The 15,828-nt window shown below is 54.9% G+C and overlaps 1 protein-coding gene across 5 annotated transcripts in view; it reads right to left on the reverse strand.

The window, feature by feature from the left end:
* Positions 1-2,167: 2,167 nt before the first annotated feature.
* Positions 2,168-15,828, reverse strand: part of Anks6 (ankyrin repeat and sterile alpha motif domain containing 6) — a 46,056-nt gene continuing 32,395 nt past the window's right edge. For 3 of the 5 annotated variants that reach the window (XM_078047871.1, XM_078047870.1, XM_040286090.2), the window contains exons 13-16: positions 13,640-13,707; positions 11,318-11,434; positions 6,063-6,159; positions 2,168-2,645 (exon numbers count right to left, since the gene is read on the reverse strand). In XM_078047871.1, coding sequence (XP_077903997.1) covers positions 2,596-2,645; positions 6,063-6,159; positions 11,318-11,434; positions 13,640-13,707 — 332 coding nt within the window. In that variant the 3' untranslated portion in view covers positions 2,168-2,595. Of the gene's footprint in view, positions 2,646-6,062; positions 6,160-11,317; positions 11,435-13,639; positions 13,708-15,828 lie in introns of those variants that run through there. The other 2 variants (XR_013438189.1, XR_013438188.1) reach the window with 1 other exon arrangement.

Here is a 15,828-nt window from a genome sequence, read left to right on the forward strand (position 1 = left end):
ATTCTAGAATTTTCTTTACCCTCAAGGAAACTCACACATTCGCAGTCACTCCCCATTCCCCTGGCCCTCAGCTGGTGACAGCCTGCGTCTGCTTTCTACCTTGGTGGAGTCTCCTATTCTGCATATCCCACATCAATGGAGTCACATAACATGAAGATTTTTGTGGCTGATCTCTTCTGCTTAGGTTCTCAAGGTTCATCCAGGCTGTGGCATGTTACCAGTGTTTCATTCCCCCCTTTTTTTTTTCAGTAGTAGACGGACACAATATCTTTATTTATTTATTTTATGTTGTGGTGAGGATCGAACCCAGTGCATCCCGCATTCTAGGCAGGACTCTACCACTGAGCTATAGCCCCAGCCCCTATTTCATTCGGTTTTTTTTTTTTTTTTTTGGCTAAATAATGCTCCATTCTGTAGACAGACCATTCATTTTTTTTTTTTTTTAAAGAGAGAGTGAGAGAGGAGAGAGAGAGAGAATTTTTTTAATATTTATTTTTTAGTTCTCGGCGGACACAACATCCTTGTTGGTATGTGGTGCTGAGGATCGAACCCGGGCCGCATGCATGCCAGACGAGCGCGCTACCGCTTGAGCCACATCCCCAGCCCCAACAGACCAATCATTAATGGATAGGAGTTGTCTGCACCTTTTGCCGACTGTGAATTGTGCCATCAGCATTCACAGACGAGTCCTTGTTGGAATACCGATTTGCATGTCTTTGCGGCATACACTGGAGAGGGGAACTGCTGGCTTCTGTTTAACTTATTGAAGAACCACTTCCCCTTCCCATGATAGCTTTTCTACAGTCAAGAGGCTGGACGGGACCTCAACATTCACCCAGAAGTGCTTCTCAGACTTCAACTTCACACATCTGTAAAACTAAAACTCCCGTCACTGCCCCCTGCCCGTGCCCAACAACAAAGGTCATCAGGATCAAGGCCTCAGGCCACCCTTGAACTCGAGTAAACTCAGTGTCAGGAAAGCTCACCGCCGCCCTCACTCCACCTGTAGTGCTCCACTCCTCACCCACATCTCCTGCTTCCTCTCCGGCCACCCTGGCATAGGCTCCTCGACTCTGGCACCACCTGGGGCTCGCCTCCCTCCAGCAGCTCTGGTCCTTGGAGTGTTCTTGGGCAGCTGGCCTCTTGCCCACAGCCTCCCAGTTCTCTTGCTCTGACCTCTGGGGCCCAGGGCCTCAGTCCCCCTCCCCCAGACCCCACCCTGCTTTCCTGATGCTCCTTGGGGCTGGGCACATTAGGAGCACTGAGACCAGGGACTGAGGGACCGGGGACCGACACCCACAAAGACACGGTGAACTTGGAGGGGAGACTTGCACTCAAACCAAAGTGTCCCTTGTTAGCTGTGTTTGTCCTGGGTGAGGCTGGTTGCTATCAGTGTCCTCCGGAGCCTCAAACTGAAAAGAAGGGAGCTGTGAGTCACAGGGGGTTCTTGTGAGGACCAGGCAAGGCGATTCCCAGAAGCTCCTGGCAACCCCGGGGGCTGGCTCCCTAACAGCTACTGCTGGGAGAACTCTTGAGCCGCGTTTATACCTCTCACGTGCACAAAGGCGGAAGACAAGCCACCCTTATTTAACATACACAGTATGGCACAGGAAAACCTTTCAAAATCCTACATGGAAATAACAGTATAATAAGAAACGTTTGACATGAGGAAGATGGGAACCTATTCTAGGCCCCCCCCAAATGGCATTCTGGGTTCAGTGGGTGAGGGCTGGGGGCAAGGCCAAACCCCACCCTGACCCCCGCCAGCCACCACAAGATTTCAGTGAGGAAGGCCAGGCCTGTGTCCATCAGCCCTGGTGAGAAGGCTCCTGAGGTCCAACAGGATATGGGCACCTGTGGCCTTGGGAAGCCAGCGCAGCTGGGGGGGCGAGGGTCACCTGAAGACACTGGCGTCCTGTGCTCACCCTGGGGGTTCTTCACCTATTTCCCTCTGTCATCCCCAAGCTCTGTGGCTCACCATCCATTTGGCCTCTCAGCCCAGGAGCTGAAGGGAAGGTGGGCCGAAGTCCACTCTAAGAGGAGCAGAGCACCTTGAGGCCAGCAGGGGGCCCGGTGAGCCCATCAAGTGCAGAACTCTCAAGGGGGGGGGGGTGGTACGGACCACCCCCCACTCACCTGGGAGGAGCTCACCGCCCGGAGCCAGGCCTGTGGAATGGGTGTCAACTTTATTAGGGAAACACCAGGTCTCTTTACAGGTGGAGCAGGACCCACAGGTTAATAAGACACAATTAACTTGCTTGGAATGCACAAGGGTGGCCACGGGAGGCTGCTCCACCTTCTGCAGATGTCACCTTCATGTGGCCTGCAGAGTCTTTTCAGGAAGGGTGGATGTCCACAGCAGTCCAGCTGTGGGCCCGGCCTACACCATGTCTTCAGGTGTCTCTACGGCAGGAGCAATCATGAGGTTCCCTCTCTGCCTGCTGGTTCGGCTCCGATGACTGGGCCAGCCTTCCTTCTTTCTGTCCACCTTGCCAGGAATCCCAGTGACACAGGCTCCAGCCGGAGGGCAGGGATCCACCGGACGACTCTCCACTCCTTGGGGCTCTGATGCCAGCAGAGCCATCAAAGCTGCTGCTACCTCTTGCCGGAGGTTGCTTCCTCTGGTCTCACCCACCCAGCTACGGCTGTATAGGGACAGGTGGGAGGGAAGAAAGGGGTCACAGGGAAGGAGGGAGAGGAGGAGAGGAAGAGAGAGGAAGGAAGATGAAAACGTGCAACCATCTTGGAGCTTCCTCGCGTCTGCACAGCTCCCGGGTGAAAAGGGTTTTCTCACTTTCTCTGATTCCCAGCCCCTTGGGGACAGCCTAGACCCTGGTAACCAAAATGCAAACTGAGACTCAAGGAGATGGAGAAAAATGCCTGAATAGCCAATGAGAAATGGTTGAGCCAAGCCAGGGCTAGGTCTGCCTCTGCATCAGTTCTTCCCAGAATAATGCTTTGCTTCTACATGTACCAAAGGACGGAAAATCAGAAAGACAAATACCTCACTTACCCCGCTCCCTGACAATATGTAACCCACACAGGTGTCTGCCGTCTGTGCAGCACTGTCCCTGGCTTGGGATGCCAATTCCCCTCCCCGCCTGCTGCTGTGCCCAGAACTGCCCTACAGGACCAGCTCCAGCTCCCCGCCCAGGGCCTGCCCAGGTTGAGCTTGGGCCCTTCAGAGGGCTGTCTTTGTGCCATGAACTGCACACACCATTGTCACTCGGCTCCTGTGAGGGCCCTAACAGTTCTGCTCCTGCGCTTGGCTCCTCTCAAGCACTGCAGCTCTCTGAGGGCCGAGTGGAGTCTTCCTCTATGGATCCAGAGCACGAGCCTAGGGCTGGCCCAGGGTAGATGCTCAGTTAACTTCCTGTGAATGAATGGCAAGGCCAACTTCCTGCAGGACCTGAAGTGGCGGGAGCTTCCTCTGGCCAGCAGGGCCTCAGACACCCAGCACCTCCCAGCAGGACGCGCTCCACTCTAGGGGAGACCCTAGGACAGAAGCCCTCTGAGCAGGGCCCCCACTTGCTCAAAGGCAGGAGACTCCCTCACCCTGGTGTCCCACCACCAACAGTCCACATCTGTGGAGAGGAGAGGTGGTTCCCAGGGACCCCGACCTGGCTGAGGCCCTGCGTGCCCAGGGCTGCCCAGGGCTTCCCCATGCTGCCCAAGGGTACCTGGAGAAGCGTGGAGAAGGCCATGAGCTAGTGACCTGTTGGAAGCCTAGTGTGCTGCAGGCAGAGCAGCTGAACTTGAACCCAACCTGCTGGGGCACACGCATGTCCCCTTCATCTCTCTTTACCAAGAACCCACTAACATCCCGCCACGCTGATGCCCCAAGGAGCACACTTTGGGAAACACTGGTGAAGGTCCCGGGGAGGGGAACAGCCTCCTGGAGGCGGCTGGACCACTGTGAGGGAGGAGGGCCCAGGCAGGGGGACCGGGGTCTCTCCCCACCAGGACACAAACCGTCCGGGAGGAAAACCTTGCGTCCAGTGGCGCCAACGAGACACGAGCCACCCAGAGCCTCAACTTCCATGGCTGGGGGGTGGGGGGTGGCCAGCCCTGCTCTGTCCAGGGTCAGCAGATCAGGGCGAGGTGTGCCTCTGAGAAGGTGACCCAGCTGCACTCCTGTGCTTCACAGGTGCTCCACCAAACTCACCTGAGTGACTCTGCATCAGTACGTGGGTGACAGAAAAGAAGTCCCACAGCAAGAGGAGCTGCGAGGCCTCAAGGCACGTCACTGCGGGCAAACCGCCCTGGACCTGTGGTGACCCTGAAGATGCCAGCCAGAGTCACCAGTGTGTCTAGTCTGGGAGTCTACAGGAGTGAGGGGGAGGCCCACCAGATCCTCCTTCTACAGCAGGTGACAAGAGCAGCTTCCTTCCTTCTGAATCTGCGTCCCCATGTTCAGAATGGGTTTGAACAAGGCCACCTCTGGGGTGGCAGTGAGGACAAATGACAATGCAGAGAAGCTTGGGCACACGACAGGTCTCAATAAGCATGTCCCCCTTACAGGACCCTCCATACAGCTGTCTGAGTGGCTGAAACAAGATGTTTTGTCTTCGTTCCCATGGAAAGGGGGCTTCTGAGGTGGGGGCTGAGGACACTCGGCAGATGGTCAGGCAGAGGGGAGAATCACGAGGCTCTGGGCAGTGTGGTGACAAATGCCTCCAAAGACAGCATGGGGGGTTGGGCTGTGATGGCCAGAGGAGGGACAGGTGACAGATGGCCTGGCACAGCTCATGGTAAGCATCAGAACTCTGTGAACCAAGTACTTTATGCACCGGGGTCTGAGCTCTGGCCCAGAGGCCAAATGACCTGTCCCTGCCACACTAGGCCAGGCCACACCTGACCCTGAGCCCTAGCACAAGCTCTTTCCTCTCTACCTGCTTCCTGGGAAGCCGGGGCCCAGCGTTGAGAGGCCTCCTGCCTGTCAAGATCCGCCAGGGTGGAAGGCCCTGGCTGGTCTCTGCGTACATGGCACCCGGCGTATCATCTAGTGACTGGATTTTTATAGTCAAAATATGACAAGGTAGAAAAACACGTGAAACAATCCACTTTTGGGAAACAGCATTAACAGGGTGTAGAAGAAATTTCAGATTCTTCACACCTTTGCTAGAAAATTGGAGTCCCAAAGCCCCTCCACAACGTGACGCCTCCATCTCCTGTCTCTATGTGCAGGTGGACTGCCCTGTATGACACAGGCGGCCAGGTGCATCCCAAGCCTGGTCCTGGCCAAGGCCAGACAAGGAGGGATAGGCACTGAGCCTCCTCCCCACCCAGGAGCCCTGCCTCTGTGCTGGAGAATCTGCGCTGGACGTGGACCCCTGAATGCCCGTGGCGTGCTGTCGCCACGGAGAGCAGGGACACTCTGTGCACAGGGACCCCAGCAGCAGCAGGAGTGGCTCTGTGGGTGTGAGGGCATGGAGAAAGGTGTCCCTTAGAAGGACGAGGTGGAGGCTCTAATGCCCACTTCCCAGAGCCCAGTGGTGCTGGGAAGCCATTGGAGCTATGTCCCCCAGCCTCCTCTGCATACCAGTGGGACCACGTGCTGGCCAGGGCCAGGGGAATGAGCAGGAATGACCAAGGCAGGGGCACGCAGGCTGTGCCATCTGCCTGTCACCACCATCCCAGTCCCTCTGTGGCAGCCAGAAGCAGGGCCTCTCCTTCCAGGGATGGCAGAGCACCAATGAAGGGAGCTGGGTCTCTGAGCCACCAAGTGAAGCCACGTGCCTACCAGAAGCACACAACTGGACGGTCCCGTCCTTACAGGACAGTAGTAGATGTGTGTGGGAAGCTCTCACAGCAAGGGGCATCCCGACCAGTGAGAAGGGGCATCCCGACCAGTGAGAAGGGGCATCCTGACCAGTGAGCAGGGGCATCCCGACCAGTGAGCAGGGGCCAGGGAGGGACGTCCCACAGAGGGAGAGACGGGACAGGGCTCAGTGGAGACAGGGCAGCTGCAGGAAGTGGGGCCCTGGCCACATGCAGGGGTCCCGGGGCACAGAGGGCTCACAGCACCGCCAGGGCAAAGAGCGACAAGGAGCGTCACGTACAGGGGCTGCTGCCGGGGGCCCTGGTGTTGCTGGCGCTGCTCTCAAAGGAAGAGTGGAAGTTGTGAATGGTCTCCTGCAAGATCTGCCTCTCACGTCCCTGTGGAGGGGATGGAAACAGACACGTTAACTCTTTCAACCAAGGATTCAGTCGACACAGTGTGGTTAATGCCCCGCTCATACCTGAAAAGCCCCCGGGCGCCACTTCCCCGCTGCCTGCCGGGGCTGGAGAGGACCCAGGGTGCAGGGGTCCCCAGCCCCCAACAAGGCTGGGTAGGGCCAGCTTGTCTGGGGGGTTGTCTCCCTGCCTGTCTCTGTGTCTTTCCAGAGAGTTCGACGGCAGCCCTACCACAGTCTCCTACCCCCAGGAAACAGATGTGGATGCTTCTAGTTAAGTCCACTGAACTCCAGGACAAGAGGCAGCAGGAGCCAGAGGTGGAGAAGGTTCCACCTCTCCCATTACTACCCAGTGACCCTGAGCAGGACACCCCATCCCTCTGGACCTTGGTTTCCCCATTTATAAAATGGGACCCTCTCAGTGACCCAGATGGGTGCTATGGACGTGGGACCTGTGTGGGCTGAGGAGGCAGGCAGGCAGGTCCTGCCCCTGGAAGGCAGCAGGGTGGAGTCAGCATAGATTTCTAAGTCAACAAATAAATATGGTCGCAACACGAAGCAAATTAAAAATGTATGATCTCAGCTGAGAGTAAAAAGGCAAAAAAAATTTTAAAGTCCACAGAATAAGCCCAGACTTTAAACTTGGAATGGATCCATCACTTGACCCAGTTACTCTACTCCTCAGCATATACCCAAAGGACTTCAAATCGGCACACTGCAGTGACGCAGCCACACCAATGTTTACAGCAGCTCAATTCACGAGAGCTAAGCCATGGGACCAACCAAGGAACCCTTCAACAGATGAATGGATAAATAAAATGGGGTACAAATACACAATGGAGTATTTGTGAAATTATGGCATTTGCAAGTAAGTGGACGGAACTGGAAACTATCATGCTAAGTGAAATAAGCCAGTCCCCAAAAACCAAAAGCTGAATGTTTTCTCTGGCACTTGGATGCTGACTCACAGTAGGTGGGGTGTGAAAGATGGGAATGGGAAAGGCAGCAGAATGAACTGGACATAACTTTCCTATGCTTATATACGAATACATGACCAGTGTAAATCCACATCATGTGCAACCACAGAAATGGGAAGTTATACTCCATGTACGTATGATGTGTCAAAGCACACTCTACTGTCACGTACAACTAAAAAGAACAAACAAAAAAGACAAAATGTGTAATAAGAATTATAATGCATACCACTGTCATATATTTAAAAAACAAAATCAATTTTTAAAAAAGATAAAATTGCAAAACTCAAAAAAAAACAAAGAACTTTTTTTTTTTTTAAATTTCATTCTGTTTTTTGGTGGAGGGTATCATGGATTGAAGTCAGGGGCACTCAACCACTGAGCCACATCCCCAGCCCTATTTTGTATTTTATTTAGAGACAGGGTCTCACTGAGTTGCTTAGCACTTCGCCATTGCTGAGGCTGGCTTTGAACTCGCCATCCTCCTTCCTCAGCCTTCTGAGCTGCTGGGATTACAGGCGTGTGCCACTGCATCTGGATTTTTTTTTTCATACCCTCCCCACAGCCTAGAGGGCCCCCTCTCCAGACCCCTGTGCAGGGACCTGTTGTGGTGGCCAGGCCTCCCACGCCCCTGGGAGGGTGGCAAGCTTCTGCCCATGTACCCTGATCCTTGCAGGTCACCTTCAATAAGCTGGTAAAGGTGCCAGGATTCCAGCCACAGAAATCCACAGGCTGCAGGGCGCCGTGGGCAGGCCTGGAATCCCCACCCACCAGTGACGCACAGTGGCACCCAGACCCGCCCCTGTTCCACTGAATATCTGCAAAATGGGGTGAGCGCGACCTCCGGGGTGACTATGAAGTGCCACCTGAGATAAGGAACAGGGCTGGGAAGCAGGGACAGCAAGAGCTTCGTTATTCACCACCTGAGCCGTAACTGCTGAGAAATGAGGTCAGGGCCAGACGGGTTCCCTGCCCACTGCCTCCTGACCCCAGGAGGGAGCTGTAGATAATAAAGACCACAATCACTCCCCCTCCAAGGCCAACCCAAGACGATCAGATAACTTCCCTTTCAAAAATCCCCGATTTCAAAGGCCCTGCCTGAAAATTCTCAAAAGGAAAAAAAACCAACCCCCCTCCCAAACGAAGGCCATTAAATATAGAAAAAAGGATTCAATCAACCTAGTACTTAAAGAAATGCAAATGAAAACGAGGTACATTGTTTAGTCTGTCAAATTTATAATGATTGAAAACAAACTGCCGTTCTCAACGCTGGCGGGACTGCAGGAGAGCCCACCCCCACACCTCGGCCAGGGGCGCGCCTGGTGCTTTCTGGAAAGAAGTTCAGGGAGAAGTGCACACAGCGAGGCTCTCAGGCTCAGGGATCTGTTCCACGGCTACTCCCGGGAGATCTTCAGAAAGTCTAATGCCCAGAGCTGTCCCCTGCAGCACTATTTCTACAAAGTTTGGGTATTTACATACCCAATAACGAAGGATCTTTGAAAACAAAATCAATTTGAGTGCATCCAGGCAAATACATTAAAGAGAGATCAGTGACACGAGTAGCTGCGTAGATTTCTTGTTAAAGAAAGAAGGGTGTAAAATTGAAGATCCCAATTTATCTCAGCCACGTTAAAATAAAAAAAGAATCTGGCACAAAACCCTGCAGAGGGATCTGAAGCTCAGGGCTCCCCCGGCACCCTCTGGCCCACTTGCTCTCTGTGCTCCAACTGCTCTGTGAGTTCCTCGAAGGTGCCACACCCTCCCACCACAGGGCCTTTGCACAGGTGCTCCTCAGCCTGGTCTGCACTGCCCTTGGGCCCCTTACCGGCTCTAGCTCCTCTTTCAGGTCTCAGCCTCTGCTCTCTCCTCAGAATGTCTCCCCAGCCTCCGCCTTCCCAGTCCCCACAGAGTCGAGAGCTCCCACAGCAATGAACGCTCTCCTTTGTGTGCCTGCGGTAGCTACGGCAGGGCTGTGTGCACACATGGGCAGACACAAACTGTTTCCAATCCTGGTCTGTGTGACCCTGGGCAACTTCCTCCATCTCTCTGTGCTTTGATTTCCAAAGCTGCTTTGGAACCAGCCTCAGCAGCTTCTGTGGCCTGACATGAGCGAGTGTGCCCTGGGCCCCGGGCACGGCACCACGCTGCTCGTGTGGCTCTGCTCTCAACAGATCCGGGCCAGGCAGGGCTCTTTCTCCGAATAAATCCATGCTCCCAAACTCCCGTGCCTGGCTGACCGCCCCCTGTGAGCCACCTGGGGTTCAGGTGGCTGGCTGATGCACTTCCTGACAGCAGAGAGCTGCCCACCTGCGGCAACCTCTGCACTGCCTCACCCTCCTCTGGCCTCCCCATCCAGGAGTGGAGCAGAAACCGACGGGTCTGAAGTCAGCTCACTGCCCATCTCTGACCCTTGGCCTCTCTACCTGTAAAGTGAGCTGTCCGGGCCCAGGTGAGGACTGCTCAGAAGAGAAAGAACAAACAGTAAAAGAGGAACACCCCTCTGGGTGCTGGGTGTGATCCCAGTGGCTGGGGAGGCTGAAACAGGAGGATCTTGAGTTCAGAGCCAGCCTCCACAACTTAGTGAGGCCCTAAGCAACTCGGCAAGAGCCTGTCTCTAAATAAAATATAAAAAAGGGCTGGGGATGTGGCTCAGTGGTTAAGCACCCCTGGGCTCAATCCCTGGTACCAAACAGAAGGCACAGCCCCAGCCTTGCGAATGCCCGAGTGAGTCCACTAGATCACCCTCAAGGGTCACCCCATCACCTGCAGGCAGGTCACAATAACAACAGTCACAACCACTGCAGCCCGGGTGGGGCTGGGAGGGAGCAGAAAGGGTGGCAGCCAGAGGCCAGAGACAGGTGCAGGCTCTGCCCCCAATGGCCACTGGCACATGAGTGGGCAGCACCTGGCCCTGCCCAGATGGCGCTTCACCAGGGGACACGGGGTGAGCTGGTGGGGGGGGGTGCTGGGCACTGTGGCGAGGGCCGCTGAGGACGAGTGATCTGTACAGGATAAAGGGCTACATGAAGATTCACCTGCAGCCGGGGCAGGACGTCCCTTCAATGTTTCCTGCTTAATCCAGCAAAACACGGAAAGAACCATCAAATGGCCACGCTCTCTGCCCTGACCTAGAGCAGGGAGCACAGCCCCAGGACAACGGGGAGGGAAAGGCGCAAAGGCACGAGGCAGAGATATCCACGGCGGGGACACGGAGGCCGGCAAAGCCGCAGCCACGGCCCTGCTGTCCCACAGGCAGGCAGCTGGCAGGGCGAGCGTGGGAAAGCCACTGTGAGCAGCGACTCACTGGGAGGGGACAGGCCACGGCCAGGAGCCCAGCAGCACCCACATGGGTGTTCACAAAGGAGCGGGATCCACCCTTTTGGTCTTGAGTTTGGGGCCCCTTTGTTTTGGGTTTCTGTGGGCCTCTGGTCGGGGTGTGGGGGCGCCACCGATCCTCGGCTTTAAAGGGGATGAAACAGAAACTTGAGGGGGATCGATATCAACAGCCGTGATGGACGGCTCTGTGTGCCAGGCGTCCTGCTGGGCTTTCTGGTTGTCGTGACAACCCCATCACGTCCACCCTTGGACCCAGAGGGATGGGGACAGTGAGGCTCAGAGCCGAGTGTGCTCAGAGCAGGATTCCAGGCCAGGTCAGGCGGGCTCAGGACTGTGTGAGCCAAGGCTGCCCTGAACTGCTCCTGAGGCCACACCTGCTCCTGGGGGCAGAAGTCACCTAAGGGAATATCAGTATTTGGAGGGGGGCATCAGGGATTGAACTCAGGGACACTCGACCACTGAGCCACATCCCAGCCCTGTCTTCTATTTTATTTAGAGGCAGGGTCTCACTGAGTTGCTTACTGCCTCTCCATTGCTGAGGCTGGCTTTGAACTTGCGATCCTCCTGCCTCAGCCTCCTCAGCTCCTGGAATTATAGGCGTGCACCACTGGGCTGGCAAACCAAGGGAATGTTTTAGCTGAATCTGAGGAGCAACCACCTCATGGGCAGGAAAGGGAGGAGGCCACCCTGGGAGATTGGGGACTTGTGCAAGTGGGGCCAGCCTCCGTCAGATATGCCAGAGGAGCCAAAATGAGACCAAGAAGGTCCCAGGAAGCCCTCTGAAGCTCCCGGAAGCCTGGAACAAGAGAGAAATGAGACTGGGAACAATACCTTGCCTGCATTCAGCTCAGAGATGGCTGCCAAAATCTGCTGCCGGGATCCATCTGTCTTAATGCCGAGCTCCTGCAGGTCGCCGTCGGTGAGCGTGAGGAATGCTTCCATGTCCACCTGGGAAGAGAAGGGGCTTTGCTGCCGTCTGTTGGGGCCACACTATTCTCCAACTTCAACAGGAATGTCACGATTGAGAGCTATTAGTGCTTATTAGTGGGGAATCGATCCTGACTCCCTGCCTCCAATTCTGGACTTCACGTTTGAAGTTTGGTTGGAAACATTAGAAGCCAACCCCCTTCAGCTCCTGGCTTCTCTAAACAGACATATTTTTGGAAAACCAAGGAGCATCTTTGAGGCAGGACCTGGGCAGCCTGCAAGGTCTGTCTGCGCCAGGTCCTGCTGTTAGAAGGGGATTCCGACGTGGCCCCGCGTCTGGCAACACCGGAGGCTGCGAGAAGAATGTGGTGAGCATTACTCACCCCGCTTCCCCCTCGGAGGACAAGCGGGGTGCAGACTGTGGAAAGACAGAATAATAAGCAGGATCAATAGAGAAGGCCACAGAACCAAGGGAGAGATGTCACAAGAGCGCCTCAAAACTGCACAGTCCCCGATTTCTACGGGAAGCTCTAACAGCCCTTCAGCCTGCCTGGGCCCCGGGACTCTGCTCCAGGAAAAAGGATAACATGCCAGCTGGAGAAATGGGGATGAAGCCACGAAATCACAAGTGTCCCCTCACAAAGCAGAGTCGAGCACCTCAAGAGACGGAAGTGTGCGCGGGGTGTGTGCCCGGCACACGCCGAGAAGACATGGAGCATTTCAAGCAAAAGCAGGCAGCCCCGGGCACCAGGAAAGACTTCTTGGAAGTGAGAAAAGTCACTGAAGTCTCAGATGCCGAGGAGGCGGCAATGGCAGGCGGGGTGCAGCCGCAAGGCAAACTGAGGAGGGGCACCCTGCACCGGCTACCTGTTAACCAAAACCCAAACACCTCGCTGTGTCTGGACCTTTCTGGGGACAATGAGTGGCTGTCACAATGGACACTGTAAGGACGATGATTCCCATGTGCTGCCCTGGGCACCAGAACTTTCTGAGCCAGAGATTATGACTGGGTGGCCGGTGGGCCTGCAGAAGAGTCTTATTGGGCTAAAATAGTAAACTTTTCAACAGTTTATTGAAATAGAATTCACCCATCACGTAACTCACCCACTTAAAGTATATAATTTAGTGACCTTTAGCGACACAGCTATGGCCATAGTTCTGTCACCCTGGACCCCAAGCATCCCCCACTCCCAGCCCCTGGCAACCACTGCTCTGCTCTGCAGGTTGGCCTGCTCTGGGCGCTTCGTAAATGGGACCACACCAAACATGGCCTTTGGTGACGGTTTTGTTCATTTGTTTTTTTTGTTTTGTTTTGTTTTGTTTTTGTTTTGGTACTGGGGATTGAACCCAGGGGTGCTTAAGCACTGAGCCACATCCCCAGCCCTATTTTTCTATAGAGACAGGGTCTCACTGAGTTGCTTAGAGCCTGGATAAATTGCTGAGGCTGGTTCTGAACTCACGATCCTCCTGCCGCAGCCTCCCAGGCCACTGGGATTACAGGCGAGCGCCACCCCGCCCAGCAGTGAGTGGTCTCTTTCACTGGGCATGATGCTTTCAACTCCCCGTGCTGTGGCCTGTGACATTTTTACGGTTGTCAAACACTTCACTAGAGTGGGACCATATTTTCCTTATCCGTCCTCAGGTGAGGGGAGATTTGAGTTGTCTCCACTTTCGGGCCATTGTAAGGCTGCCACGGTCATCTGGGGACCTGTGCCTTCGTCTCCCTGGGGGACCTACCCAGGAATGGATTTGTCAGGTCGTACCATAACTCTGTGCTTAACGTTTTGAAGCCCTGCCAGACAGCAGAGCAGTCATTTTTAAAAATGGGATTTTCAGGCTTTTAAGCTAATATGAACTCTGAGATCACCGCAGGCCCCAGGTCCGGACGCTTCTGGCAGATTCCTCAGGATTCGCTTATGGCCTACTTTAAACCTAAGTGCCTGCTCCTCAGTCCTGTGCAACTAAAATGTTTTCGGGACAGACATTTCTAGAGAGAGCAGCACTCGGATTACAGAATCCGACTGCAGTGTGGCAGCCCCAGGCCCCAGGATTTCAGGGTGATGGTGAACTGGGGACGAGGGGGCTGGAGCCGACTTCCATGTCCCGGGCTGTCTCGGTGGAGAGGATCGATCCAGGCTTGAAGGAGAACTAGACACTGAGACAAAGATCTATTTTGTTTTGCCCAACACTAAGATGTAAACGAACATCCGAAAGGAACGCTCTTACCTCCTGTTCTTCAAAAATAGGCTGGTATTTCTCAAGTGACAGTTTCTTAAGGATTCCAGTCAGTTCATCTTCAAGCAGGCAAGATGAGAAAGAAACAAAAATAATGGATTTTAGGATTTGGTAAAACCTATCAAGATTGGTCTTCCAACCACAGCACAGTATCATCTTATTTCAAATGAAAGCTGACCCCTGAAAGTCAACAAGAAACCCCAGCACAGATCTGAGCTGCGCTCCTGCACGGGAGGATGGCAGCGGGACCTGAGCCATCTGCTGGCCGTGGCCCCTACCAGGGGCCAACCCTGGGAAGAGGCTGAGAAGACCACACTGCAGCGCCCCCACCAGGCCGCAGAGCGCCCCCCCCCCACAGCTGGGACTAAGCCCCGCCTCCTCGTGTGAGAGAATGACAATGACACACAGCCAGGGACAACACGCCAAGGCCAGAGAGTCTAAGAAGGAACCCAAGAGAGCAGCAGGCAAGCTCCAGACCAAAGTGGGGGCTGGCTTAAGTGTGCGGAGGAGGTCTGAAGAACACAGCAGACAGGACCAGCAAGACAGGGGACAAGCCAGGGAAGGTGCTGGGTATCGGAACAGGCAGAATAAAGGCCCAGGCCAGGTCTGGGTGCTGAGGAGACAGGCTACACAGAGTCCCCACACCAGGCACCTGGAGGCTCAGCCAGAACAGACGCCACTGCAGGCTGACGGCCCAGGGAGAGAGGAAGCAGAGAGCAGGGTGAGGGTGGATGAAGGGACAGAGGGTGCTGTTCCACAGAGGGCCGCTGGGGAAGGCCTCCCTTATCAAGAGACACTTGAGCAGCACAAGGGGTACACTCTGCAGGTCTCTAGGGGAAGACCAGGAGGCAGCATCCAGGGAGAGGGCCTGATAGGTGCACAGGTCCTGAGGCAGTGGGTGAGTCTGAAGAGATGCCTGCGGGGTGGGCAAGGATGGGGGGGTCCCCACAGAGAGTGCCCAGGGTGGCTGGGAAGAGAAAACGACGGGCATGACCGCTGTCACCCTCGTGACGGTTCTTGTCATCGGGCACCCTACACGTGGACAGTCCATGTGCTCTCAAGCCTCCCGACCGAGGTGGACTCTACTGCCGTCCCCATTCCCAGAGGAGGACAGGGAGGCGAGGCTCAGAGAGGCTGGGAACCAGATCTTGGCTACGGTCGTACTGCTGGTCCCCTGTGGTCTGGCTTCCTGGAAGGTGCTGTGCCACTTCTCTCGTGTGACATGTGCTACGGTGAAGGGTAAGTGACAAAGGGGATGTGGGGATAGAGAGGGCACTGGACCCAGCCCAGGGACTGGAGGAACCTTCCCTGAAGGAGGCTCTTGAGAAACTGAGCCTTAAGCCACACTTGTCCCCTGTAATTCATGACACCGGCTCTCTGCTCTGCTGCCCCTGCACACACTGTCCCCTCCGCAGCGGCAAAGGGCTCTTCGAGGCGGAAGTGCGTGCATTTATGTGGGTACCTAGGTTCGTCCCAGAGCTCCCTGATATCAAGGGGGCACAGCACTGTTCTCAAACAAGAATCCACGAGACTCCTTCCTGCAAATTCCACACGGCCAACTGCTGCTCCCCACCAAATGCTTTCCACCCATCTTTGCTCTGGCATCCACAGCCAAGGAGAGCCGTTCCAGCGTGAATGCTGGTTGATAGCTTTGTTTACGTGAACAAGATGAAATGCAACAACAAAGACATATGCTTGAACTTCATGTGAGCAAGCTGGCTGAATCAGATAATGGTTTTCAAATATAAAGAACAGATCCTCGATTTTTTTCACACTGTTCATGATAGGATGGCTTCAGGTGTGACACAATTTTAAGGTGAACCTTCACAATGAGCATTTTCCCCCATCACTGTCTGAATTACATCTGGACAATCTACGACACAATCCATCAGGCCCTGATGGGTGGTGCCTGCCGATTTCTGTGGTGTAAATACCCAATGGCTGCTGGTTCTGACTGCCAAGGTACTGTCCCTGCCAGTGGAGTTGGGAAGAGGGCAGAGTGGTGACCATCAGTACTGCCTGGTGTGCCTGCCGTGCAGACACTGGGACCACAAAAATCTCCAGACTGCAGTAATGGCCAAGTGTGCTAACGTTTTACATGCATGCTGTTTTAAACACAGGGTTGCTTGGATCTGATAGACCTTAATTGTAAAGGCACGTGGTTTAGCTTTTCCTAGTGG

The sequence above is a fragment of the Ictidomys tridecemlineatus genome, chromosome 4 (genome assembly GCF_052094955.1).
Source record: "Ictidomys tridecemlineatus isolate mIctTri1 chromosome 4, mIctTri1.hap1, whole genome shotgun sequence".
Lineage (NCBI taxonomy): Eukaryota > Metazoa > Chordata > Mammalia > Rodentia > Sciuridae > Ictidomys > Ictidomys tridecemlineatus.